The sequence below is a fragment of the Octopus bimaculoides genome, chromosome 20, assembly GCF_046866305.1.
Source record: "Octopus bimaculoides isolate indiv1 chromosome 20, ASM4686630v1, whole genome shotgun sequence".
NCBI classification, from domain to species: domain Eukaryota; kingdom Metazoa; phylum Mollusca; class Cephalopoda; order Octopoda; family Octopodidae; genus Octopus; species Octopus bimaculoides.
In genome coordinates, this window is record NC_142947.1 from 14,199,648 (window position 1) to 14,226,374 (window position 26,727).

At 34.2% G+C, this 26,727-nt stretch overlaps 1 protein-coding gene across 2 annotated transcripts in view; it reads right to left on the reverse strand.

The window, feature by feature from the left end:
* Positions 1-406: 406 nt before the first annotated feature.
* Positions 407-26,727, reverse strand: part of LOC106883431 (SID1 transmembrane family member 1) — a 39,511-nt gene continuing 13,190 nt past the window's right edge. Inside the window, exons 4-24 of one of the 2 annotated variants that reach the window (XM_014934440.3) lie at positions 26,317-26,461; positions 25,421-25,504; positions 24,002-24,152; positions 23,112-23,205; positions 22,681-22,724; positions 21,838-21,900; positions 18,066-18,122; positions 17,496-17,638; positions 16,444-16,517; positions 14,027-14,093; positions 12,854-13,002; positions 11,775-11,823; positions 10,414-10,531; positions 9,687-9,823; positions 7,788-7,890; positions 7,119-7,192; positions 5,861-5,907; positions 4,896-5,001; positions 4,059-4,169; positions 2,998-3,111; positions 407-843 (exon numbers count right to left, since the gene is read on the reverse strand). In XM_014934440.3, the coding sequence (XP_014789926.1) occupies positions 781-843; positions 2,998-3,111; positions 4,059-4,169; positions 4,896-5,001; positions 5,861-5,907; positions 7,119-7,192; positions 7,788-7,890; positions 9,687-9,823; positions 10,414-10,531; positions 11,775-11,823; positions 12,854-13,002; positions 14,027-14,093; positions 16,444-16,517; positions 17,496-17,638; positions 18,066-18,122; positions 21,838-21,900; positions 22,681-22,724; positions 23,112-23,205; positions 24,002-24,152; positions 25,421-25,504; positions 26,317-26,461 (1,993 nt within the window). In that variant the 3' untranslated portion in view covers positions 407-780. The remainder of the gene's footprint in view (positions 844-2,997; positions 3,112-4,058; positions 4,170-4,895; positions 5,002-5,860; positions 5,908-7,118; positions 7,193-7,787; positions 7,891-9,686; positions 9,824-10,413; positions 10,532-11,774; positions 11,824-12,853; positions 13,003-14,026; positions 14,094-16,443; positions 16,518-17,495; positions 17,639-18,065; positions 18,123-21,837; positions 21,901-22,680; positions 22,725-23,111; positions 23,206-24,001; positions 24,153-25,420; positions 25,505-26,316; positions 26,462-26,727) is intronic. The other variant, XM_014934441.3, reaches the window with a different exon arrangement.

Here is a 26,727-nt window from a genome sequence, read left to right on the forward strand (position 1 = left end):
ATATAGATTAATAAAATAATAAGTTACAGACTGAACTATGTAACGGGGGTGATATAATCAGCAAAAGTCTATGAAGTGCAGGGTGTCCCCAGCATGGTTGTAGTCCAGTGACTAAAACCAGAAACAGAATAAATGAATGCTTCAAGGATGTGTTGAGAGTATTATGTAGCTAATGAGATATTACAATTGGAGTGATTTTAAAATTTTTATGTCAGTGAAACAGGCAAATAGACTGACAACAAATAAAGAGATTGAGAGAAGTGAATGGAGAGCAAAAGAGAGAGAGAGAATGAGACACAGAAAGAGAGACAGATATGTATATATATATATATATATATATATATATATATGGAAGCTTCAGCATGGCCAGAACAAAATGGTTTTGAACCAACAGAACAATACCAAACACAGTTGTATAAAATATATTTTGAATATAAAACTGATAAAAATTTTAAAGAAAAGAAAATGGTTGGAAGTAAAGCATTTTAGTGGGGAAAAAACTTTTGTAGTCTTAATTTGGCCATTTGACAGTTCACTGTTTTTTTTTTTTGTTCTTGAAAAAAATGTATAAAATCTTCCTGGGTTGACAGCATGGTCGAGATTTACTCTCAGACCTGTAGTAGTGAGATATTTATTTCATTGAATTTTTGAAGGAATATCACAGATGATAAAATAAACAATCACACAATTAACGGTGCCAAATTTTACTTCATTTGTGACTGGGAATGTCTAGGACCAAGACAGGGTAAAAAAAAACAAAAATCCTTTGGAGAAACTGTATCAAAAAACAGGAATACGATCTCTTCGAATTAGTTGGAGATCATCGTCAAGTGTGAGAAGAATCTGTAAAGGAGACAGAATAAAGAAGATTGAATAAATCAAAAAAATGTTTAAAAACTAATTCAATTTATCCTGGACATAATAACAGTAATCACATAAGAGAAATGGAAACTGCATTAGAAATGGTCATTTTTACCTGGAAGAGAAAACAGATATCATCATCATCATTAACATCCATTTTTCATGCTGGCATGGAGTGGACAGTTTTGGCAGGATCAGGCAAGCCATAGGGGTCACATCGAGAGCTCTGAAGTCAGCTCATGTGTTACTAGAGCCATGTGTGCTAATAGTGCAGAGTCTTACTGAAACACATATGGCCTTCCATTGCATACACTGTCTATCTAGGGCTTAACAATTATTATTTCCAGGACCTCAATGTAGGCAGCAGAGTTAACTCTAAGGCCTTATGGAAAGAAGTAAGGAGGCATCACATGTCCTTCATTGCTGACAACCCCTAAAACCATGACAGTTTCAGGAGATTTTGTATGCATAATACTTGGAACTTCAGAAGGGTCTGCACATAACCATAAACAAGCCTGAAAGATTGTTTGGAGATACAGGACATATTTTATAAATATGCCTGGTTAAAGTATCATAAAAACATGAAGCTAATAGTAGCTCTTTTGGTTGTGTATTAAATTGCCTGATTGATTGATTGATTGATGGATTGAGTGATTTGTCCCTGTAACATAGCAATTCAGCAAAAGAGACCAACAAAGTAAGTGCCTGGCTTTAAAGGAAAAAAATAAGCACTTGGGTCAATTATTTCATTAAACCTTTTAAGGTAGTGTCCCAGCATGGCCATATTCCAAAGACTGAAGCAAGTAAAAGATTAATGATAAAAGATTAATGATAAAAGATATATATATATATATATTTATGTGCCAGCAGCATGTAAAAATCGCCATGTGAACGTGGTCGATGCCAGTGCACCCTGACTGGCTCCTATGCCGATGGCACATAAAAAGCACCCACTACACTCTCAGAGTGGTTAGCGTTAGGAAGGGCATCCAGCAGTAGAAACCTTGCCAGATCAGACTGAAACCTGGTGTAGCCTACTGGCTGGCCAGCTCTCGGTAAAACTGTCCAACCCATGCTAGCATGGAAAGCAGATGTTAAACGATGATGCTGATATATACACAACAGTCTTTTTTTCATTTTCAATAATATATAAAGATACATATATCGGATCTAGTTCAAAACGGGGGCACTAGTATTTTCTTAACGAAACACTTTGAAACTTGGGACACTGGTAGAATGTGTCATATAAAACATCTTTTTCTCTTAGTCTTCTTAAGAAAAATTATTATATTGCAATTTATTTCATGTTAAAGTTGTCGTATTTCTGTAATTTCAACCAATGACTGACGTCCATTCAGCCGAATACAGTAAGTGCTGACTACGTAAACAAACGATTCTGGCGGTGATAAAATTATTATTTCCTTGTCAAAAAATGGCTGAAGCATATTGGCAGTAGCTAATAAACCTTTCTATTATAGGCATAAGGCCTGGTTCTTGAGGGAAGGAGCAAGTCAATTAGAGTTAGGGTTAGGGAAAACGAACACACGTGTGTTGCCTCTCTGCAAAATGTCAGAAGTAATGGAGATTAAATACGCTTTACACCGCTTAAACTGCCAAAGGAGTAACTGTAAACAGCTGAATACTTGTCAGTGATTGGTTGAAATTATCAAAATAAGACAATTTTTTACATGAAATTAATTCGAATACAAAACTTTTTTTCTGTTCTATAACACAAAATAGATAAGTATACGAAGTTTGAAAGTCTTTCGGTACCAAAAACACTACATAAAACATAAATGAAAACTGGTGCCCCCGTTTTGAACTAGATCCCATATATCTATATCTGTCTATATATATATATATACATATATCTATATCTATCTATATATATATATACACATACACACACACACGCACACACGCACGCACGCACACACACACACACACACACACACACACGCATGCACAACAGTCTTTTTTCATTTTCAATAATATATAAATTTATATAATATATAAAGATACATATATCTATATCTATCTATCTATCTATCTATCTATCTATATACACACGCGCACAATAGGCTTTCTTCATTTCCCAATAATATATAAATTTGCTCTTCTTTCGGGCATACTTACCATAAAGGAGAAAAACATGCTTGTAGCTGATAAGAAATGCCAGATGTCATGTTCATCAAAAAACCCTAATAGAATACAAGCTCTGTTTTTATCACGGGACATGGCTGGAGATAGCTGCAAGATAGAGAGAAACATAAAATTTTTTTTTAAATATTACTTATTTTAGATCAGGTCTAAAATGTGCAAACTTTGTTACATGCAGACTAATATACATCACCCTCCTCATCAGTTTAATGCTCACCTTTCTCACTGAATAGCACCTTGGACAAGTGTCTTCTATTATAGCTCCAGGCCAGCCAAAGCTTTGTGAGTAGATTTAAGATACATGGCGTATTTTATAAATATACTTGTTCAAGTATCACAATAGCATGAAACTATTAGTAGCTCTTTTGGCTGTGTAGTTAATTTGATGTGTGTGTATGTGTGTATTATTATTATGATATACTCAATGTGTGAGCATAATTAAACACTGTGAAGCTGCAATATTTTGTCCAGAGAGACTCCTTTAAGATCTTATTGTGTTTAAAACACAGCATACTTCAAAGCTAGGCAAAATGAAATTGCCTCGGAAGTAAAAGAGAGTGACAAATATTGACATTTCATGGTCACTTCCACTCTCCAGTGTCACATTCTCAGCCAACTCCAAAATTACCAGCCTTGGCCAACTAGTGGTATGTATGCAGTTTGAGTAAAAAAGCTATTTGCTGATGTGCAAATGCATCACAGAGAATGAAAACAGAACTAGAATTTGTATTTGGAGCAGCTTAACAGACACAAACATTATCAATATGACATATTCAATGTATGTAGGTAATTAAGCGCAGTATGGTATTTAATGGATTGGTGAGTGGAACTGAAGAACAGAAATGGCCATGAAATATCACTAATTGTCACCCTCTTTCACTGAGGTAATTTTTTGGGGATACTTTCTTGGATAAAAAAGTGTCTAATATATTGACAAGAATCTTGCAAACCAGGGCACTGGAAAGCCTAATCTTCATAGCACCTTACTTTGAAGGAATCATGAACAAATAAAACAAGAAAGAAGACTAATTATTTACCTGCCATGAAGTAAGATGATTAAGAAAAAAATAGAGTGCAAAAGCCCATAAAATTCCAGTCATTAAAATGTAGAATCGGGTCCATATCTTTATAGTTTCTTTACTTCGAAGCTGAAATAAAAGAAAAAAGACCATTTTGAAAGGGCTGATAACTGATTTATTGACCCTGAAGGTATGAAAGACATACTTAAACTTGGCAGGGCCTACCACAACAGAATGGAGATCTTAAAACCAAGGTGCCACATAAAAGCACTGAGTGGTTGACTTTAGGAAAGGCATCCAGCCATAGAAACCAAAGCCATAACAGATTATGGAACTTGGTGCAGCCCCTAGCCTTACCAGTTCCTGTCAAGCTGTCCAACTCATGCCCGCATGGAAAACGGACATTAAATGATGATGATGATGATGATGTAAAGAGCTGGAAGAAATGTTGTTGAACGTTTTGTCCAACACACCAATGATTCTGTCAGCTCATTGCTTTAAACTGATGTGTAAACATTATAAACAGCATATCCACAGTATTAAAGAGCTCAATTATTAACACATTGTTTAAACTCCAGTTCATAATTACAATCCTGGTAGAATAAACTTACATATACACGCTCAAAATGGTGTCTTTTACGAGCCACCTGCACAGGAGCCAGTCCAGCGGCACTGGCAACGAACTCGCTCAAATGTCTTTACACATGCCACCGGCACAAGTGCCAGGGCAACAGGTGCCATCATGATATTATCAACATACATAATTAATTAATTAAAAGTGGTATGTTACTCATATCATGAGAAGAAAAGAATGAAAAATGAAATACAGGTTCCAATCACATCATAAAAACCTACCTTCATAATTAAATAGAAAAACAAATAGAAAAGAAGATTTCCAATGAATATTGCAAGTAAATAACTAGCAAAATCACTTGGTTTCTTAACAGCTCCATAAACAGCACTGGAAATAAAACAAAAACAACAATTTTGAGAAGCCAACATCAAAACTGTGATTTCACATGCTTTCAATCAACTTTTAAGAATTATGGAAAATGGAGAATCTAAAACAAAAATGTTACTTTACTCTCAATGAATTTTCTAACATTTTTAAAATACTAAAAATAACTTGTTGTTATAATTAATTTTTATAATTCATAGAAGACATAGTAATGGACTTTGTCTTAAAAGAAAATAGATTTTCATTATATAAACAAAGAATAAATGTAAAATTAAACTTATTACAGAAATGTGAAGGCACATGGTTTAGTGGTTAGAGTATTCAGACTGTAAGATAGTGAGTTCAATTCCCAGTGGTGTATTGTGTCCTTGAGCAAGACGCTTTATTTCACATTGCTCCAGTCCACTCAGCTAACGAAAATGAGTAGTACCTGTATTTCAAAGGTCCAGCCATGTTACATTCTGTGTCACACTGAATCTCCCTGAGAATTATGTTAAGGGTACACATGTCTGTGGGGTGCTCAGCCACTTGCGCATTAATTTCACAAGCAGGCTGTTCTGTTGATTCGATCAAATGGATCAACTGGAACCCTTGTCATCATAATCGACAGAGTTTACATCCCTGTAACTTAGCGGTTCAGCAAAATAAAACAATAAAATAAGTTCTAGGCTTAAAAAAATAAATCCTGGGGTCGATTTTTTGGGGGATTAGAACCTTTCAAGGTGATGCCCCAGCATGGCCGCAGTCAAACGACTGAAACAAGTAAAAGGTAAAAGCTATTTGTTCTTTAATAATTCTACAGAAATTGTAGAATACAAATGAATATATGGATAGATGTGGAGATGCTAATGGGAGTACTTACAAGGTCCAATTCATGATGTTACTGATGATGAGGAGAATCAATCGATCCTACAAGAAGAGAAAAATAATAATCTTATCAGGATAAACAGTTTTGACTAAAATAAACTTGGTTTTCTTGAAAAACAAAAACAAAAAAACTAATCCTTTATGAATTGCAAAAATCTGGGGCCCTTTTGTCTGATCTTCCATAACATCAGGCAGACAAATCTTTCCTAAAGAGAGTATCATCATGACCATTATCAGTGTAATCTTAACCATCATTGTGTCATAACTATAAGTATTGTAGTTATAACCATCAGACTGTCATCATAATGATCATCACTGTCGTCATAACCAGCTTTGGCATTATCATATCAATGATCATCATTGTCAATTTCTTTATCATTGCTTCATCAAATCTCAGGTAGCTATTGGCAACAACAGTGAATTCTTTGTTCATTGTTTACTATATCAGAGGAAATAAATTCTCATCCAGGTATATGGCTAGCTGTGAGCAGACATTGAAATGTCCCAAAAGAGGCCAAAATGTATCTGGTGTTCTCACTGGCCACTGTTGGAAAAATTTTCATCTCCTTCTGATATGTATTGTGCTTTTCACACAGCATGTCCATAAGAAATATCATCTCTGAAGGAATACCACAGTAACTGGAATTTCAACAGAGTGTATACAGTAAGTATAATGAACAGATGTATTTTTATATTTGCAGGAATTAGAAAGGTTGGCTCAACACTAACCATTACTACATCAATTGGTAATATGACAGGGTAAAGGGTAAAGACCCCCTTCAGTCATGAATGACCATGGGGTGCACCTAGAAAGTTCCCCTCCAGTGCACAAATCTAAGCAATGTCGCCCATACATACCACACTCTCCTCTCCATGCCGCCAATGTTATCCAAGAGAAAGGCAAAGGCCAATACAGCTTGGCACCAGTGACGTCACAACTCATTTCTACAGCTGAGTGAACTGGAGCAACGTGAAAATAAAGTGACTTGCTCAAGAACACAACACACAGCTTGGTCCGGGAATTGACCTCACTACCTCATGATTGTGAGCCTGACGATCTAGCCACTGAGCCCTGCACCTTCACATATAATAATAATATATAATAACACAATGTGATGTGATAACATAATGTGGAAAAAAGAACCCTAATAAGGATTTTATGGTCCTTATAAAATATATATATTTAGTGAGAAAATGATGAAGTCGTTATATAGAAGCATACAATAAGGGGACATCAACACAACAGACTTTACCTTATACATAGGCTTTGCACACTGTATGAAATCACTGCATAACATTAGTCTCATTCGATTAAAAAGTCCAAGATCTGTGAAAAAAAAAAATGAAAAGAAAAACTCAGAAATAAAACACATTTCCTTTCATTTTGTCAGATTTGCTGGTAAGATGGCTGCAATATTGTAGCAATATTATTGCCTGATCAAAAATACACTAAAAAAGATATTTTTATGTCACGCAGCCAGCACATGCACAAACTTTCACTGATGCTAAACAGAATATTGTTCTTTCTCCCATTATAAATTTTGTAGTACAGATTGGAAGAATAGACATTTCATTATATTTGAAAAAAAAATTTTTTAATTAATAAGTTAGTTGACAAGAAGGCTTCTTTGCTAGTCAATGAAATTCTATCCACTAAAGGAACAAGCCCTGAAATCAGTGTTCAGTTGCTACTTATTTTATCAACTCCAAGGGAATTAAAGTCAACCCCAGCAGAATTTGAACTCAGAACATAAAAAGACCTGAAGAAATGTTGCTAAGCATTTTGTTAGTTGTTTTCAAGTACATAATTGATTGAGTCAACTGAATCATATTCCATTCTCTTCAATTGGTATCAACCACAAAATTCCACAAAGTAACAGAAAAAATTACATTGATAGATATAAAGAAAATATTGTGCTTACCGATTTTCCATCTTCCCATGTAGTAAATCTGTACACTCAGAACTAGAGTTGTCACAAAATGAATAGCAGCAAAAACAATCCAAAAAACAGGTGTTTGGTAAACCTAAAACACAAACAAAATCACACATAGATTTTTAAAATTTTTTTTCAGAAATATTTGAGTTATTAGAACTAATCAACGAAAATTGCTATTTCCATTTTGATGTCATAAAAGTGGTTTTAATATTTCCAAAGAATCATACTAATAAAGTCTATAAACATTGCTTTAATTTCCCCAAAATAGTTGCCGTTCATCTATATATTGTCTATCTTTTATCTGTTTCACTTACTGGACAGCGGCCATGCTGGGGCACTGCCTTGAAGGGGTTTAATCAAACAAATTGATCCTAGTACTTATTAAGCTGGCACTTACTCTATCAGACTTTTTTGCAGAACTGCTACATTAGGGAGATGCAAACAAACCAACACCAGTTGTCAAGTGATATGGGGGGGAAGCAAATACACACATATTTACGTACATACATATATATTAGGTTGGTGCATAATTAACAAACAAATGGAATTATGAAAATACTAGAAACATTGAACATATGGGTTGTTTCTGGTGAATTTATGATAAATGGGGAGAGAATCATGTCTTGATTAAATTAAGCTGAAGAAGATGAATATTCAATTTTTAATTAAAAAATTTTTTTTCTTATTTTCATAAACTAAAGTTCTTCAAAGTTTTTAGTCATTGATAGCTGTGTCTAGCACTATTTCCTCTGCCTTTGGAATCTTCAGCATGACTTGACTCAACACACAAATTAATTAATACTAGATAGATATGATTAAATGTGTTTGGCTTGTGTGATATTTATTTCTTTATTGCCCACATGGGGCTAAACATAGAGGGGACAAACAAGGACAGACAAAGGGATTAAGTCGATTACATCGATCCCAGTTTGTCACTGGTACTTAATTTATCGACCCCGAAAGGATGAAAGGCAAAGTCGACCTCGGCGGAATTTGAACTCAGAATGTAACGGCAGACGAAATACTGCTAAGCATTTCGCCCGGCGTGCTAACGTTTCTACCAGCTCCCCGCCTGTGATATTATTGTGTGACATTATTGAGCAATCATGATTTCTTTGCAGAAAAAATTATATATATCAGTTGCTATCCTTTTCTTTCTTTATGGCAAAAGTATTGTCACTTGGTTAAGAAGTTCATTTCACAACTAATCAGATTCAGTTTTGACTCCACTGTGAAACAACTTAAGCAAGACTCTTTTACCAGAGCATCGAGTCAACCAAAGTCTCGTAAGTGGTATTTGATAGATGGAAACTGTGTGGAAGCCTGTCAAAGGGACCGGTTTTGTTTTTGGATGATATGTTACTCTATCCATTACCCAGTTAAACATCACTACATGGCCCTTACATGCCTTTAATGAAGCCCACTCAATTGCCAGCAATGAGTCAGATCTCTGACCTACAAACAATTCCCCTCCTTGTCTCCTTTCCTCTTACTTTTCCTCCTGTAGCAGTCCCCCTTAATTTAAAAAACAATTGTCTCAAATTTCGACACAGGGCTAACAATTTTGAGGGGAGGGGGACACATTGATTGCACCAATGTCAGTATTTGATTGATATCTAATTTACCTACCCCCCCCCCAAAAAAAAGGATGAAAGGCAATGTTGACAGTCAAATTTGAACACAGAAAGTAAAGAACTGAAAGAAATGCCACAAACAGTTTGTCTGATGTGATAACAATTCTACCAGTTCACTGTCTATTAAAGCTGTTCATTTTTTTTTTTTTAAATCATAATTTATTTCACTAGCTACTGTTTGGTTTTTAATGGAAATACCCCATCACACACACACACACACAAGTGATTATAATATATGTGAAATACTTACTACTCCAATGACAGCTATAAATATAATGAATGCCATGTAAAGATAAGCTGTATGGGCTTTGGCATTGATATCAGGATGACGAGTCTGGTAGAGTCGTAACATACAAAGACAGGCAATGATATACATAAAAGATGTATCTGAAAACAAAAGCAGCGTTTTAATTAAAAAATGAGCTTAAATAATTATGGTAAGTCTGATAGAGTGACAACATATACGGACAGGCATAAAGGATGTATATGAAAATAATAGCAATGTTTTGAAAAAAATGAGCTTAAATAGTTATAAAATATATGAATATTTTAGGAGTATTTATATTAGATGAGCACAAGATTTTAGATCTGCCCTCTCAGTCTAAAGGCAGTGCTCCAGCATGGCCACAGTCAAATGACTGAAACAAATAAAAGAATATATATACACATATGTGTATATATGCATGTGTATGTGTGTGTGTGTGTGTATATATATATATATATATATATATATATATATATATGCATATATATAAATATATATATATATATATATATATATATATATATATATATATATATATATGTGTGTGTGTGTGTGTGTACACATATTTATAGATATATATATGTATATACATATGTGAGTGTGTGTGTGTGTGTGTATATATATATATATATATATATATATATATATATATATATATATATATATATATATATATAATAAAAAAACAATAATTGATATAAATAATACCTACCAAATTGGAAGTTTGAATAAGTTGGACATACATGATAACAAGCACTCATGACCCCTTCCATGCAGAGACCTAAGCCCATGGCATAAAATAAACCATATGGTTGAGGAATACCATACAACTGCAACAGAGTGAAAACAAGAAATTATTTTTAGACAATCTAAATTCTCAATCAAGAAAAGTTACCATTTTCTTTGATACAAAAGAAAACAACATTCAATCATATTCAATTATAAAACTGAACTATTACATTGTGTAACATGATTTTTGTCCTTGGGTAGCAACTGTTATTTCCTATTTGCTTATCCCTAGAAAGTATAAAAAGTGGCTAATATTTCCGTCAAATTTTGCAATTTTTACAGTTATTCAAACCCCAAAGAATCCTTCTTAGCACATCACTATGATGCTCCCCAACTACTCCTGCTCATGATCAGAGATGTACATATTGTCAGCCACTAAGGGACATGTTCAAGTGGTTAAGGTGAAGCAACTGACAAGCATGATATTTCTGCTTCAGCAACTCAGTGCTGAATCTATCTGAAATGTAATGGAAAATAAGTCAATTTCAAAACATTGATGTCCAGATTACAAACACAAAGGTTGAAGGGAATAGTAGTCATTTCCTTTGATTTTTAGATAGAAGCAAATAGAAAACAACACTTACTGACCAAAGACAGGAAAAAAAAAAAAAAAATTTTGTTACACAGTGTTATTAAACTGAGTAACTTAATTAAGGAGAAAAGTATTATGCAATACTGAATTGTGCTAAAAATATTTGTCTTTAGGAATGGTTAGATTAAAACTAAATCACTTCAGGTTATGAGATTGCGATATTAACAGAAAGGTTTTGTATCTGAATGTTATTCTGATAAGAAACTAGGTCTACCTCAAGCTTACAGGTTAATCCAGATATTCAAAGTGTTCAGACAGAAGGAACAAAATTCTCTGCTCCTGGACAAGCTACTAGTCTGTCAGAAAGTTATCCCCTTGGTGCCACTGACACTTATTTTCAGTTGAGTATACTGGAGCAACATGAAATGAAAGATATAGCACACTGCCCAATCTGAGAACTGAACCCACAACCTAATGCTTATGAGCCCAATACTCTAACCACTAGCCCATGTTCCTTCATAAACATAAAAAAATCTAAACTTAATTTTAATTTAGGATTCTTCAAATCAGGCTGAATTTTCATATTTGTGTCTGTTTCATTCTAGAAACAGCATCAACTATAACAGTTATTGTATTTTGTGACAGGAATATCGGCTGATCTAACTGTCAAACAATATAAAAGGATATTAACATCAAAAAATAAAATGCATGAATTTATAACAAAATGATGTAGAGATATGATAAAATGTTACCTCTTCAGCTTTTCCATACTTCTTTACTATTTCTCTGTGTATCAAATCCCTGTAAATATGGAATCATTACTTAATTATTTCTATCATAAGTGTTCATACAACATACTGCTTATTATCTTATTCTGTTATTACTACATGAGTTACAATTATTTTATTTCTGAAATATATATATTAAAACTACCATTGTACTGGTCAAAGACAACATTTTTCGATCCATTTCAGCTTAATTGTTCTCTCTTTCTCTCCCTCTCTCTTACTCACTTTGTCAACCTTCCATATATCGAGTTATCTAACTAATCCACCTTTCTTTATAATCACCTTTCTTTTTTTTCTTTCCATCATTCTCAACACAGTCACAAAATATAGCATGACAGGAAGTAAAACCAGTAAAGAAGAAAAGAAACTTGTGCCTTGTCATTTCATATACAGAGATATTTACATTACACAAGCCAGTAAAGAAAATATAAGATGTCAAATATCAATATGTAATTATATACAAATTATCTTCTTTATCATTTTAATATCCATTTTGCCATGCAATGATATCATCAGTGGGCACTAACCTTCAAAGATCATTTTCATTTACCTTGCAACATCCATCAAAAGTTCCTACCACAATAACTGTTTTCCTTACATACATTGGTCAATGCAGCTTCATTAACCAATCAATTTCCTGGTCATTTTTTTTCAGCTCAGTCTTGTGATCAAGTATACACTGCAATATACAATTTACTATACACAACTTGTTTCTCCTCAATTTCTGTAGACCCTGTTTATTGACTATCGGATGCCACGTGAAAATATTTTTGCTGCCAATAGAAGTAATCTATTCCCTGAATATCTTCCAACTATTTGGAGATCTAATTACTGTAATATCATTTACTCCTGTTGCTTGTTATTATCAGTAAAGTTAAAGAAACCAAAAGTCTTCAGTTCTTGGCTGCTCACAAAATTGATAAATAAATCTTGCATAAGGGTTTAATTTTCCATCAGTTTTACCTGAGATCCTATTAGTAACATATCTCATTAAGTTTGAAAATGTCAGAGAAAAAAATCTTAGTCAATACAAAGTTACTTACCTGCGCCAAACAAGAAGTAAGAATAAGATTCCAAGTAAAATGTAACCGATATTGCTGAAGACATTATTAAATGAACTTAGAACTTTATAAGGCATTGCACACTTGAAGTTATAGTAACAAGTGTCTTCATTTCCTGTTACATTAAGAACCTAAATCAAAGAAGAAAAAAAGTATATAATTCACTTTCAGTCAACAAAATATATATATATATATATAAAAAAAAGAGTGTATGAGAGAGAAAGAGAGAAGGATGAGGGAAAATAGCAAGATGACAGAATAAAAGATGCTAGAGAGAGAAAAGAAAGGGAGGACATAAGCTGCTAATGAAAGAGAGACAGGGAGGAGAAGAAAGATAAAATAGGCCACAGGAGTGGCTGTGTGGTAAGAAGCTTACTTCCCAACCACATGGTTCCAGGTTCAGTCCTACTGCGTGGCACCTTGTGAGTGGATTTCATAGACAGAAACTGAAAGAAGCCTATCGTGTGTGTGTATATATATATATATATATATATATATACGATGAGCATCTTTCAGTTTCCATCTACCAAATCCACTCACAAGGCTTTGGTCGGCCTGAGGTTATAGTAGAAGACACTTGCCCAAGGTGCCATGCAGTGGGACTGAACCCAGAACCATGTGGTCAGGAAGCAAGCTTCTTACCACATAGCCACACCTGTGCCTATGTTATTTTTCTTTCTAAAAGGTTAAGGAGGAAGTAGCATCCCTAGATCTTTTCAGGGCCTTCAAGCCTAGTATGGAGTTTGCAATGAACCACCACTGGTACATGTGGCAGTTAACATGTTAAACTCTAAGGTTACATACCATTGATCTACTAGCTTGAATAGTTACTACATGTGTTAACTTTTTGATACCAACCACTTGGGGCCACCCCAGTTCTGTGATATGAAACTAATCATTTTGAAGTATTTAAATTTAAGCCTTTTATTATAATTTTATGAAAGAATTATATTGAGCTATGTCCCAAACACCAGGTTAATAATGGAGAAGTTAATTATTTTGCTAAATCCATCATGGATAATGAATTTCCACGGTATGGTGACAAAAGGAAAAAAAAATTAAATTTAGGCAAAAAAAATTGAATTTCAAAGGGTTGTGAACATTATACAATAAATAATCACGACAATTGTTTTCACGAGATTGCTTCATACATACTTTTTGATATGTTATGACTAACTGGATCACTGGAAGTCCATAAAATATAACAATTGTCCAAAGATTCCTGAAACAAATAGTGAAGAATGTTATCATTCAAACAATTTTTGCCTATTTTTAATAACATCCATCCATCCACCCATTCTCTCCACCCCCTGTTTTTGGGAGGGTCATGGGGATAAAATCCTCAGGTACCTCTCCCATGGGATCCCATCATAACATTTTCCGGCTGGTTTTCCCAAGCATGACCAACTGAGACTATGGATATTTCCCAACCATGACCAACTGAGACTATGGATATTTTCCAACCATCTCATTCTTGATCTACCCCTAGGTCCTCTGCCAGTTGGCTCAGTTTGAAGAATTTGTCTTGCATTTCTTTCTTGTAATATTCTAATCAAATGAAGACAGCAAGCTAGCAGAATCGTGATCATGCTAGACAAGATGCTTAATGGTATTTTCTCTGTCTTTATGTTCTGAGTTCAAATTCTAACTTAGCCTTTCACCTTTTCAGGGTCAATAAAATAAGTACCAGTTAAGCACTGGGGTCAATGTTATCAACTTACCCTACCTCCCAAAATTGCCGGCCTTGTGCCAAAATTTGAAATCAATATTCTAATCAAGCGTCCATAATATTTGAGCTGTGACCTCTCGATGTTGAAAAGTAGCAGCAATTTTGTTTAACTAATAATTTGTAGTATTTGTGAGTTCTTCACCTAATCTACAGCTTGCTTCTGTATCTTTTTATGTTTGTAAATATTTGCAACAAATAACAACCAAAGTTCTGGAGAAATACTTTTAGAAACAAGCAAAACCAGTAGAAGGCCACATCTGTGAGATCTAAACAACAACAAACGTTTTATGATCATTTGCCTGGTAAAACTATATTGATTTTTTGGGCCTCATGATAGACTTCTCTGCAACAAAAATCACGGACATTTTTACAAAGAGAACTGGAAACAAATTACACCATTTGAATAATAGGCGTAGGAGTGGCTGTGTGGTAAGTAGCTTGCTTACGAACCGCATGGTTCCGGGTTCAGTCCCACTGCGTGGCACCTTGGGCAAGTGTCTTCTACTATAGCCTCGGGCCAACCAAAGCCTTGTGAGTGGATTTGGTAGACGGAAACTGAAAGAAGCCCACTGTATGTATGTATGTATATATACATATACATATATATATATATATAACTCTTTAAATTTTAGGTTCTTTTATATTTTATATTTTAGACTTTACAATATTCATGCTTAATTACGCATAAATTTTTATACGCATTTATATTCACACGTATATTTATCTACATTCAGATTTTTATACATATTGATATTTATATTTCGTATATTTATATTTTAAATTTTAAATTTATTATGTTGCCGTGTCATATTGGATGTATGTCTTTCGAAATATTAAATATTGATTTCCTGAGTATATTATTGATAAGTTCATGAATTTATTAATAATATAAAAACACATATATACACATTTATTTGCTCAAAATAATTGAGCACTCATTATAAGTTCAGTTATATATTCTTTTAGAATATTACTTATAAAAGATATATATATATATATATATATATATATATATATATATATATATATATATATATATGTATGTGTGTGTATATGTATACTTTTTTTCTTTCTTTTTTTTTTCTTTGCAAAGATCTTGCAACATTTCAAGAAGTTCAGATATGCTTTTGTGATGGACTGCAAGCAAAGACCGCTGTCTGTGTGAACAGTGAAGCTTATGTTCACAATCAGTTAACACGTATGAAGACAAGGGGAGATATGAACTCACTTACACAAACACACACACACATATATATATATATATATATATATATATATATACAAGGGTGTTATGGGAGAATCTCGAACGCCCCCATGTGACTGAAGGTGGACTATCCAATTACAATAAACAAGAACTGAGTGAACTATCAAGGGGGTAGTTGATGGTGTTAGCACGACCGTGTTGGTTAACCGTGTTTGTTCAATGTGTGTTGGTTTAACAGTTGGTAGTTGAACAGTGAATACTGAGTACCATACCTACATACGAGTAGTACAGAGTGCGTTCTGTGTTAACATATTTCTGCAATAGGTTATTTTTAGATAACCCCAACCAATTATTTATTTGTGTAATACCGTTTTACACCAGACATGGATACCCACGTCATAACAAAGGGTTTCTTTACTTTCCATCTACCAATTTCACTCACAAGGTATTGGTTTACTCACAGCTTTTAGTACAAGACAACAGCCTTCACTTACAAGATATTAGTTCGCTACTACAAGACTTCAGCCAACAGCGTCCAGACAATGGCACCAAACTCCTAACCACATGGTTCCAAATTGAACTTCTTAGACATGAAGCCATTACAAATATTTATAGTTGTAAAAATAAATGCACTCTTACCAGTTGTACACTTTCCCATATTTTTCCAGTTTTTTCCGCCCTTTACGAGATAAGTCAGACACAAATAATGCTGTCTGAAATTAAAACAATGACAGGAAATATTTATATTTCAAATATACCACATAATATGTGATAGAAAATGTAATAATGTAGCAAACACAATGATATCAGACATTACAAGCACCAGTTTAAAAATGAAAAGAGAAAAAAGGCTGACTGAATAGACTGGAACTACATATCTGTCAGTTACCAAGTAACCAAATTAATAGAGCACCTGGTACTGGGTCTGTCAGGGGTTTTAGGATCCATAAGGTCAGAGCTTAAACCTAGTTTCTGTGGCATATAAGTGACTGAGATTACAATACTTCCCTCTGGATAGGACACCAGTCCATTGGAGGGTTAACTTCCCAACTATTGTTGGAACTCATTTTCAGCTGAGTAGACTGAAGCAGTGTGAAATGAAGTGCTTTGCTCAAGAACACAATGCATCACCTAGTTCAGGAATTGAAACCACAATCCTATGATCAGGAGTGCAACATTATGAACAACAGACTGTTTCATCTTCACAAATTAGATACCATTCCCACATTTCTTCCACTTTAAAACCGGTTAGGGCATCAGGCTCACAATCACAAGGAAATGAGTTCAATTCCCAGACTGGGCTGTATGTTGTGTTCTTGAGCAAGATACTTTATTTCACATTGCTCCAGTTCACTCAGCAGTAGAAATAAGTTGCAATGTCACTGATGCCAAGTTGTAATCAGCTTTTGCCTTTCCCTTGAATAACATCAGTGGTATGGAGAGGGGAGACTGGTATGCATGGGCAACTACTGGTCTTCCATAAAACAACCTTGCCCAGACTTATGCGTTGGAGGGGAACTTTTTAGGTGCAATCCCATGGCCATATTGTAATGCACTCTCCCAGTGGCAACATTCAGGGTTCCCAGGAGACCACACTATGACATCTGAGTTCTTTCAGTGAATCAGTTTCTCTGTTCAGTCTCAAATTGGTGCTCATAACACTTGAGTTTCATGTAATAAACAAGCATCACCTTTGTTCTGAAAACATCTTTTTCTTCTTCTGCATCATTCAGAAAATCAATATCTTCTGTGTCTAATGAGGAGTTGACGGATGAAGTATCTTCTGTAGTGGCACTAGGAGACATGGGATTCAAAAGAGGCGCTGACACGTTGTCTATGAAAGTAGAAGGATTTTAAATTTCATGTTAATTTATGTTCCAAACATCAGCTTAATGATGACAAAGTTATTTTGGTTTAACTTCATTATTTTTTTAATTAATTGAAAATACAAAGGCTGTATTTCAACAGAAATATGTTAACAAAAGAGTTAAAGGATAATTCTTAATAATCAAATTAGTTTTTGTGATAATCCAACTAATATCTGTGTCTTTCTATCATAACATTACAACCAAATTATCTGTACAAACAAGCTCAAAATATCATTTTCTTGCTTTCTCCTTAAACCATTTCATTTTTCTCTTTCAGCTCAAGAACAGAATTTTAGTTAGCATCACTCCATCTTACAAGTCAATTACAAAGATAGATTTTTTTCTAATTATTTTAGTTATTATTATTAACTTGAAACAATGCATTCTACTTACCATTCCGTCTTTCATTGATACTGCCATATCTCTGAGTTTGATAACCTTGTGGTAATGCTGAAAAAATATTATCAAATTTTTAAAATGTCTTTAAAATATAATTTCACATCATGGTAGAGTAAAAAAATGTATTTAATTTCCAAAAAATCCAATAAATTTTATTCTGAAAATATTTCAACTTTTTACTGAACATGGTAATATAACTTTCAATTTCAGTGGAACAAAATTTAATATTAGTTTCAAATTTTGGCACAAGGCCAGCAATTTTGGGGGTTGGTTAAGTCAATTACATTGACCCCAATGATCGACTGATACTATTTTATTGACCCCGAAAGGATGAAAGACAACGACAGCCTTGGCAGAATTTGAACTCAGACCATACAGACGAACAAAATGCAGATCAACATTTTGTTCAGTGTGCTAATGATTTTGCCAGCTCGCCACCTTCTGAGCAAAATTTAATATCAATTGTATTATTAAATTGTGTCCTGAAGAAGATTAGAATTTTCTCCAAGACAAAAATGATCATCCCACAAAACCAAGACTTCAAGTATTATTTTGTTTGTCTAACAGTAATTCTCTTTTACAATTATCACATGATGTCAATAGAAGGGTGCACACACACACACACACACACACACACATAAATATGCGCACTGTAGATTTTTTTCAATTTCCATCTACCAACTCCACGTAGAAGGAATTGGTTATCCCAAGGCTATAGTAGAAGACATTTTCACAAACATATGGTTGAGAAGCAAAGCTCTTCAACCACAGAGCCATGTTGCACCTATCTCTAAATGGAAATTTGGAATATGTTCCTGGTTTGAAAGATACCCACATAAGAATTGGAATATAGTATGTAAAAAGAAATTTTGACTCTTGAAATTATACAGCAAATCAGCTGACTCGGTTTACCATAAAAATCAATTAAAATGTATTGATCAGTAATCAAATACTTTCTTTTTCAACCACTAGAATCAGTATATTAATAATGTCAATATCATTAAATATAATATAATCTCTATAGTAAATTACCATAGCTACAGTATAAACATGCTATATATACTGAAAATAAGACGTTTAATGGAAGCAAGTAATCAATTTGATGTACATACTTAGTAAATATTCGATTTTATATAACGGGAAGGTAAAGTGAGTAAATTTCACGATTTCTGAATATTATGCAACAGTGAGTAGCAACTAATAGCCTTTTAAAAATCAACGATAAATAGAAGGTTACAAAGTACCAAACATTGTCTTTATTATCATGCTGTGTCAAAAAGTTTGAATAGATTAAAACTGTTCACCTTTACAAAGCATACACAGATCTGTACATGACAATTATTTTCAACACAACAAACTTATTAGCATCACACAATGTTGTTGTTGGCACTCCGTCGCTTACGATGTCGAGGGTTCCAGTTGATCCAATCAACGGAACAGCCTGCTCGTGAAATTAACGTGCAAGTGGCTGAGCACTCCACAGACACGTGTATCCTTAACGTAGTTCTCGGGGGATATTCAGCATGACACAGTGTGACAAGGCTGACCCTTTGAAACTACAGGCACAACAGAAACAGGAAGTAAGAGTGAGAGAAAGTTGTGGTGAAAGAGTACAGCAGGGTTCGCCACCATCCCCTGCCGGAGCCTCGTGGAGCTTTTAGGTGTTTTTGCTCAATAAACACTCACAACGCCCGGTCTGGGAATCGAAACCGCGATCCTATGACCGCAAGTCCGCTGCCCTAACCACTGGGCCATTGCGCCTCCAAAGCATCACACAATACGAAAGAAGCATTCAATGGAAATTGTTTATATTGCACTTGAGAATGGTGTTGTGGTGATAACTCCCAACCACTGGGCCAACAGTTTACAGATAGTGGGGATGGCCTGTAGATATACAAGTTAGCTGTGTATGCTCAATAAGAAATCCCAGACAAAATCACACCCTGCCCCTTGGCAAGGTATAGAACCCATCAGCCATCCCATCAAGGTCACAGTGAAATCCTAAAGCCCTGAAAAGAGCAGAAATGCTATTAACATTGAAAAGTAGGATGATAGTAGGGAATGAAGAGCAAGGCATAAATTACATTTTTATGTATCTTGATCTGGGAAATTCATCAGTTTCATTGGCACTGCAATTGTTTGTAAGGTCTGTGACCAAAGAGAAGAAATTAGCAATCGAAAGACACTCCACGAGTCGCACTTGAGAAAAATCTGCTCAATGGTATTTTCCTTTGAGTTTCCATTAACAAACTGGCATAAATCTACCAATGCCATTCATAAATTCTAAATTCAAGAAATTCATGTTCAAGAGATGCAAAAATCTCTAATCACACTATTTAGTCCAAACAGTAATTTAAGATTAATAACTGTACTGTCTGTTGGTTTTCTTTCTTTTTTTTTTTTAGGTTTTTTTTTTTAATATTTAAAATTTTCTACTTCTTTATTGTTGACACAGTGCATAATTTTTAGTTAAAGAACATGCAAAAACACAACATGCTATTAATTTGATATACTACTTGACATGCAAATTAGAGATTTTTTTTAATAAACTTCATGCAAGCAATACTATGAGAAATTCCCTAATTTTAAATTAAATGCATTTTATCTTTTGCTTTTTTCTTTTTCTGTGGCATAGTCAAAAGGGCCATTCAATGAATTCAACTTTCATAGGGCTCCCAAGACTGGTGAGATCAATACAGTTTACGTTCAATATGACCATCAATAATTCAATATTAATGATAGGGGGAGGGATTCCAGAGGATTAATGCTCTGAGGAGGAAGGATGGTATAAAGTAACTGATTAGTGTGAAAAGGGTGGATGGACAGAGAGAGGGGGAGCAAAGTGAGATATTGTAGGAGAGATGGGTATATTGGTCGGCTGGGTGGAGGTGGTACACAACTGGCTGCATCAAAGGAGCAACAGTCATTGTAGCAGTGATACAAGTGGGCCAGAGTTTATAGTCTATTAGTGAATGCATCATCGTTAATCAGTTGGATGGTCTTCTTTTGGATGGTCTTTTTTTTTATATTCAGAAACTGAATATAAGATGTAGGAAAATTCTGATTGATATTGATAGTATTTGCAAGGAACAATGTCTCTGAGATTCAACTACTGGAGCATAAAGGTCATAAGATTTCTTTTTACTACTGTACTTGCCGGTGACACGTAAAAGCACCCACTACACTCTCGGAGTGGTTGGCGTTAGGAAGGGCATCCAGCTGTAGAAAGTCTGCCAAATCAGATTGGAGCCTGGTGTAGCCATCTGGTTCACCAGTCCTCAGTCAAATTGTCCAACCCATGCTAGCATGGAAAGCAGACATTAAACGATAATGATGATGATGATGATGATGATTGCATTGTTACATAACTCTGTTTGCTTATCTTCCTGACTGACAGTTAAGAGTTGTAGCATGAAAGATATTCAACTACAAAAGCTAACTGACCCATTAGTACAGAAATATAAAAATTTACAGAAAAGAAAAAAAGAAAAAAATAATACATCCTCGTAGGCTAGCAAATGGATGTAAAATAGCTTCTGGGAAGATGAAATTGAAAGGGTAATAAATTTTTAAAAATTACTAAATTGGAGTGAGAAATATTTAAGAACAAATTAAGCAATATGCCAAACATATAAAAGAAACTATAACTATTGCACAATATATCTGTGGTTTACAGAGCAAATACTGAACATTGTTTTTTTTAGTAAAAGCACACAAACACATACACATAAAGTACTAATGCTACAATTAAATCCAATATAGTTACCACTTTTCTCATCAGAATCGGAATCTGATGGAATCAAGCCAGCAGCACCCCACAAAAATCTCTCTAGGAGAGGAAAGACATTTATAGTAAACACTATGAAAAGTAGGTAATAAAAAGATTAAAAGACACAACAATAAATTTTGCTACATAAATTTCTATAATAATAATAAGGGTTTCAAATTTTGATACAAGGCCAGCAATTCTTTTAGAGGGGAAAGGGGAAGTTGATTATATCAGCCCAGTGCTAAACTGGTGCTGATTTTATTGACCCCCCCCCCCCTCACAAAAGGATAAAAGGCAAGGTCGACCTGTACAGAACTGAACTGAAAATGTAATGCAGTTAAGCATTTTGCCCAATACAAACAATTCTGCTAATAATAATAATTTCAAATTTTGACACAAAGATGGAAATTTTTTTTAGAGGGAAGGGGTAAGTTGATTATATCAACCCAGTGCTCGACTGATTGTTATTTTAACAACCCCCCAAAAGGATGGAAGTCAAAGCTGACCTGATCAGAATTTGAACTGAGAACATAAAGAGCTGGAAGATATGACACCACTAAGCATTTTGTCTGACCTAAACAATTCTGCCAGCTCACAAGAAGAATAAAATACATACAACATTGTAATATATAAAAATATAAATGAATATATTGTAGTTTATCAGGGTTTGTTAATATTATTATTCTATAGATAAGTATAACAGTTTTGAAAATTTCTACAAAATGATTGTCTTGTAGCAAAACGTTTTGCTCAGTAAACAAGATAATTCATTACATTACAAGAGAACTTTCCAAAACACTTTAATAAAATTATAAAATGACTATCAAAATGGATAAATACCTCGTTCTAATTCACTTATTTCTGGGAATTGAGGTTTTTTACCACTGAAAAAAAAAAAAAAGAAAACCAGAAACATTCAGAAATGAAGACCAAGATTTTAAAAGACATTTCATATTATTAAAAGTAGTATGAAAAATTGAATGTAAACGAGCTGCATTCTATCAATTATGATAATGAGGGTTCCAGTTGATCCAATCAATGGATAGACAGAATCGTAACAAACTCAAATGAAATGCCTTGCAGTATTTCTTCTGTCTCCTTATGTTCTGAGTTCAGATCCCACCAGAACAAACACCACAAGGTATTCCATCCAACTTTAACAATTTTACCAACCTGCTACCCTGGGCTGGTACTTTTAATTTATCAACTCTAAAAGGACAACTTTAATATTTAGTGCAATTTAATAAAGAGAAAAAAATATCTATTCTTACCATTTGTTATATATTAACAATGCAAGACCAGCAACAATGTAAAAACTAAGGAAAAGTCCAACAGATGCGATAATAGCCCTGGAGTAGTGTGCAACTAAAGAAAAAAAAACGAAAAAAAAAACAGTAAATGATAATGTAAACTAAGAATTAATTTATAAAAATGACATTACAATTCAAAGAGTTTAAACAAAATATTCTAAGTTAATTATTCTGAGTACTTAATGATTTCCAATTTGGGCATAAGGTCAACAATTCTAATAGGAGGGGGTTAGTCAATTACATCGACCCCAGTGCTCAACTGGTATTTATTCTGTTACCCCTGAAAGGATGAAAGGCAACAGGGACCTAAGTGGAATTCAAACTACGAATGAAAAACATGAAAGAAATACCACTTAGCTTTTGTCTGCCAACTCACCATTTTGTTTTGGGTAGAAAATAAATACGCTTGGTATATTATGTAAAAGATTAATACTCTGCATATAATAGTAAAAGAAATTTGTCAGAAGCGTCCCTGCAGTGGTCTCACAAAGCACCTTCCAGAATTCCTCATGAGAAGCACGTGAGGGTGGTCATGTCTCGAGCTCCTGTGTGTTGGCATATCCGCAGTGCTGCTTCCAAGTTATGTATTATATGTGCATCCGAGACCACTACAGGGATGCTTCCAACAAATTTCAATAACCGTTGGAAAACTGACTATAACAGAGACTTCATTAATTTCTAGCAATATCTGAAGAAGGAATTTTAATATTCCAAAATATTATATTAGACTATGAATAATTAAATTATTTATAACAATCATTATAGTCTACTCTGCATTATTGTACCATTCCAGACACGTTACATTCACAAACAATACACAATGCTTCCAGCAAACTACAATACCCTCTTACCTGATATTGTTTCCTTGACTAGTATTGTCAAATCTTTTGTCCGAACTGATCCCATCGGGAACACTTTCTCAGAATCAGAAGCAGAACATTTTAAATTATTCAGCATTAAAACCAACACAACATAGAAAGCATTCTGACTGTAAAGATTTTTCTGCAATAAACAAAAATTTTGAAGATCAGTTCTTTAATTCTTTAGTAATCAAATTTCTTTTGAAAAACAGTGCCTTTGTTTCAATAATTTTGAAAATAATGAAGAATAACCTTACCATAATCAAATTAGTGTTTGGAACATAAATTAACATGAAATTTTGATGACGGTTTTAATTTAACCCAATAGCATTCAGAATATTCTTTAACCCAATAGCATTCAGAATATTCTGTCACATGTAACAGGCACTCCATTGGTTACAACGATGAGGATTCCAGTTGATCCAATCACCAGAACAGCCTGCTCATTAAATTAATGTAGAAGTGGCTGAGCACTCCACAGACACATATACCCTTAACATAGTTCTCAGGAAGATTCAGTGTGACAAGACTGGCCCTTTGAAATACAGGTCCTACTCATTTTTGCCAACTGAGTGAACTAGAGCAACATGAAATAAAGTGTCTTGCTCAAGCACACAATGTACTGCCAGGAATCAAACACACAACCATATGATTACATATGACTAACTGACTACCTTAACCACAAACCCACGTGCTTTGACTCTGTCAAATGTAATGCTTGTTAATTCACATTGTTTTGGGTTAATCATGGTTTATCTTGTAGCTCCAAGATTTCGATGATGTGATTGTTTATCATGAGAATGACATTGTAGGGTAGGTGTAAGAAGATAGATATGACTGGTTTAAACCAGTACCTGACTTTATTGTATCAACTTTAAAAGAGCAAGAAGTAAAGTTAACCTTGAGGGGACTTGAACTCAGAATGTAAAGAGCTAGAAGAAATACTGCTAAGCATCTCTACCAATGCACTAAGCAATGCTTCCAGCTCACCACTTTATGATAAGACAAAATAATATTTAAAAAAAACAATGGTTTTCTTTTTTTTCCTTTCTATGCTTAACTCAAAATCAGCAGCAGCAGCAACAACAACAGCAGCAACATTTAATGTTTGTTTTCCATGGTGGTATGGGTGGGACAGCTTGACAGGAACTGGTAAGGCCTGGGGCCACACCAGGTTCCATAGTCTGTTTTGGCTTGGTTTCTATAGCTCAATGCCCTTCCTAAGACTAACCACTCCACAGAGTGCACTGGGTGCTTTTTTTATGTGGCACCATCACCAGTGCTTTTTAGGCGGTACCAGCACCAGTGCCTTTTACATGGCACCAGCACCCGTGCCAATGCTTTTTATGAAAATTAAAATTCAAAATTAATTAAAGGCAAAATATTAACACAAGCATGGAGATATCTTACCTGGACTACAATAGCAGACTCTTTGCTCATTGTTTGAAATATACCATGGAAACGGATGTTCCTGTCCAGATCATAAATTGGACACTACAAAAGGAAAACAAAGAAAATTAATAATCCTTTCTACTATGGGCACAAGGCCTAAAATTTTGGTACTTAATTTACCAAAGGATGAAAGGCAAAGTCGACCTCAGTAGAATTTAAACTCAGAACGTAAAGACAGACAAAATGTTGCTAAGCATTTTGCCTGGCATGCTAACGATTCTGCCAGTTCACCACCTTAAAGAAAATTAATAATGACAACAATGTGTTTCAAAATAAAATTTAATTAATGTTAATTTAGTAAGTTACACAAAGATCATAGTTTACTTCTCAATAATGTTAAGTGTATAATGAATAGTATGTAATGTAATGATTTCAGGGCTTCGTGCTTAAGAAATTCATGTCTCAACCATATGGTTTCAAATTCAATCCCTCAAGAAGCATCTTGGGTAAGTAGAAGACCTTTTTTTTTTTTTTTTTCAGTTAGGAAGACAATGCTCATTACACTGGACTGAGCCATATTTCATTCCATATCAGCTACCTCTGATGAGCATAAGGTTATATAATCAGATTGTTACCTAACACTCCATTGTACCCCTAGTGCGAAACTGATTGGTAAGATCAGTTGTGATGGATATATATAATACTGTACACTTCAGATAATATATATATATGTATGTATGTGAAATGGAATATATAAGTGTATGTGTGCATGTATACATATATGCACGCACATGTGTGAGAGAGAAAGAGAGACAACAGGTAACAATGAGAAACAACAGGTAACAATGAGAAACAACAGGTAACAAAGAGAAACAACAGGCTACAATGGCTAAGATAATAGCTAGGATACATACCTTAATATCTTGAATTGATATCGTCATACAGCTGGTATCATTTGATAGTCCTGTTACAATAACTGATTCTATGTCATCTGGGAAGGTAAACATGTAATATATGGGCTCTGCTGGGGTGACTGTAACCTGTTTCTCAACACCAAGCCTATAAAATATAATAACGGAGTCAGATATTTGCTACCTCATTCTCTCACTCTCTCTCTCTCATTAACAAAAGCTAAAAATCAGTCTTAGCTATCCCCTCATCTATTTAATGCTAAAATCAAGGCTTCATTACCATGCATGTATAGATTAACCTTTAGCATTCAGATTACTCTGTCAAATGAAATGCTTATTTATTCATATTGTTTTGATTTAATCATGTATTAACTAGTAGCTTTGAGATTTCAATAATGCAATCATTTATCTTTA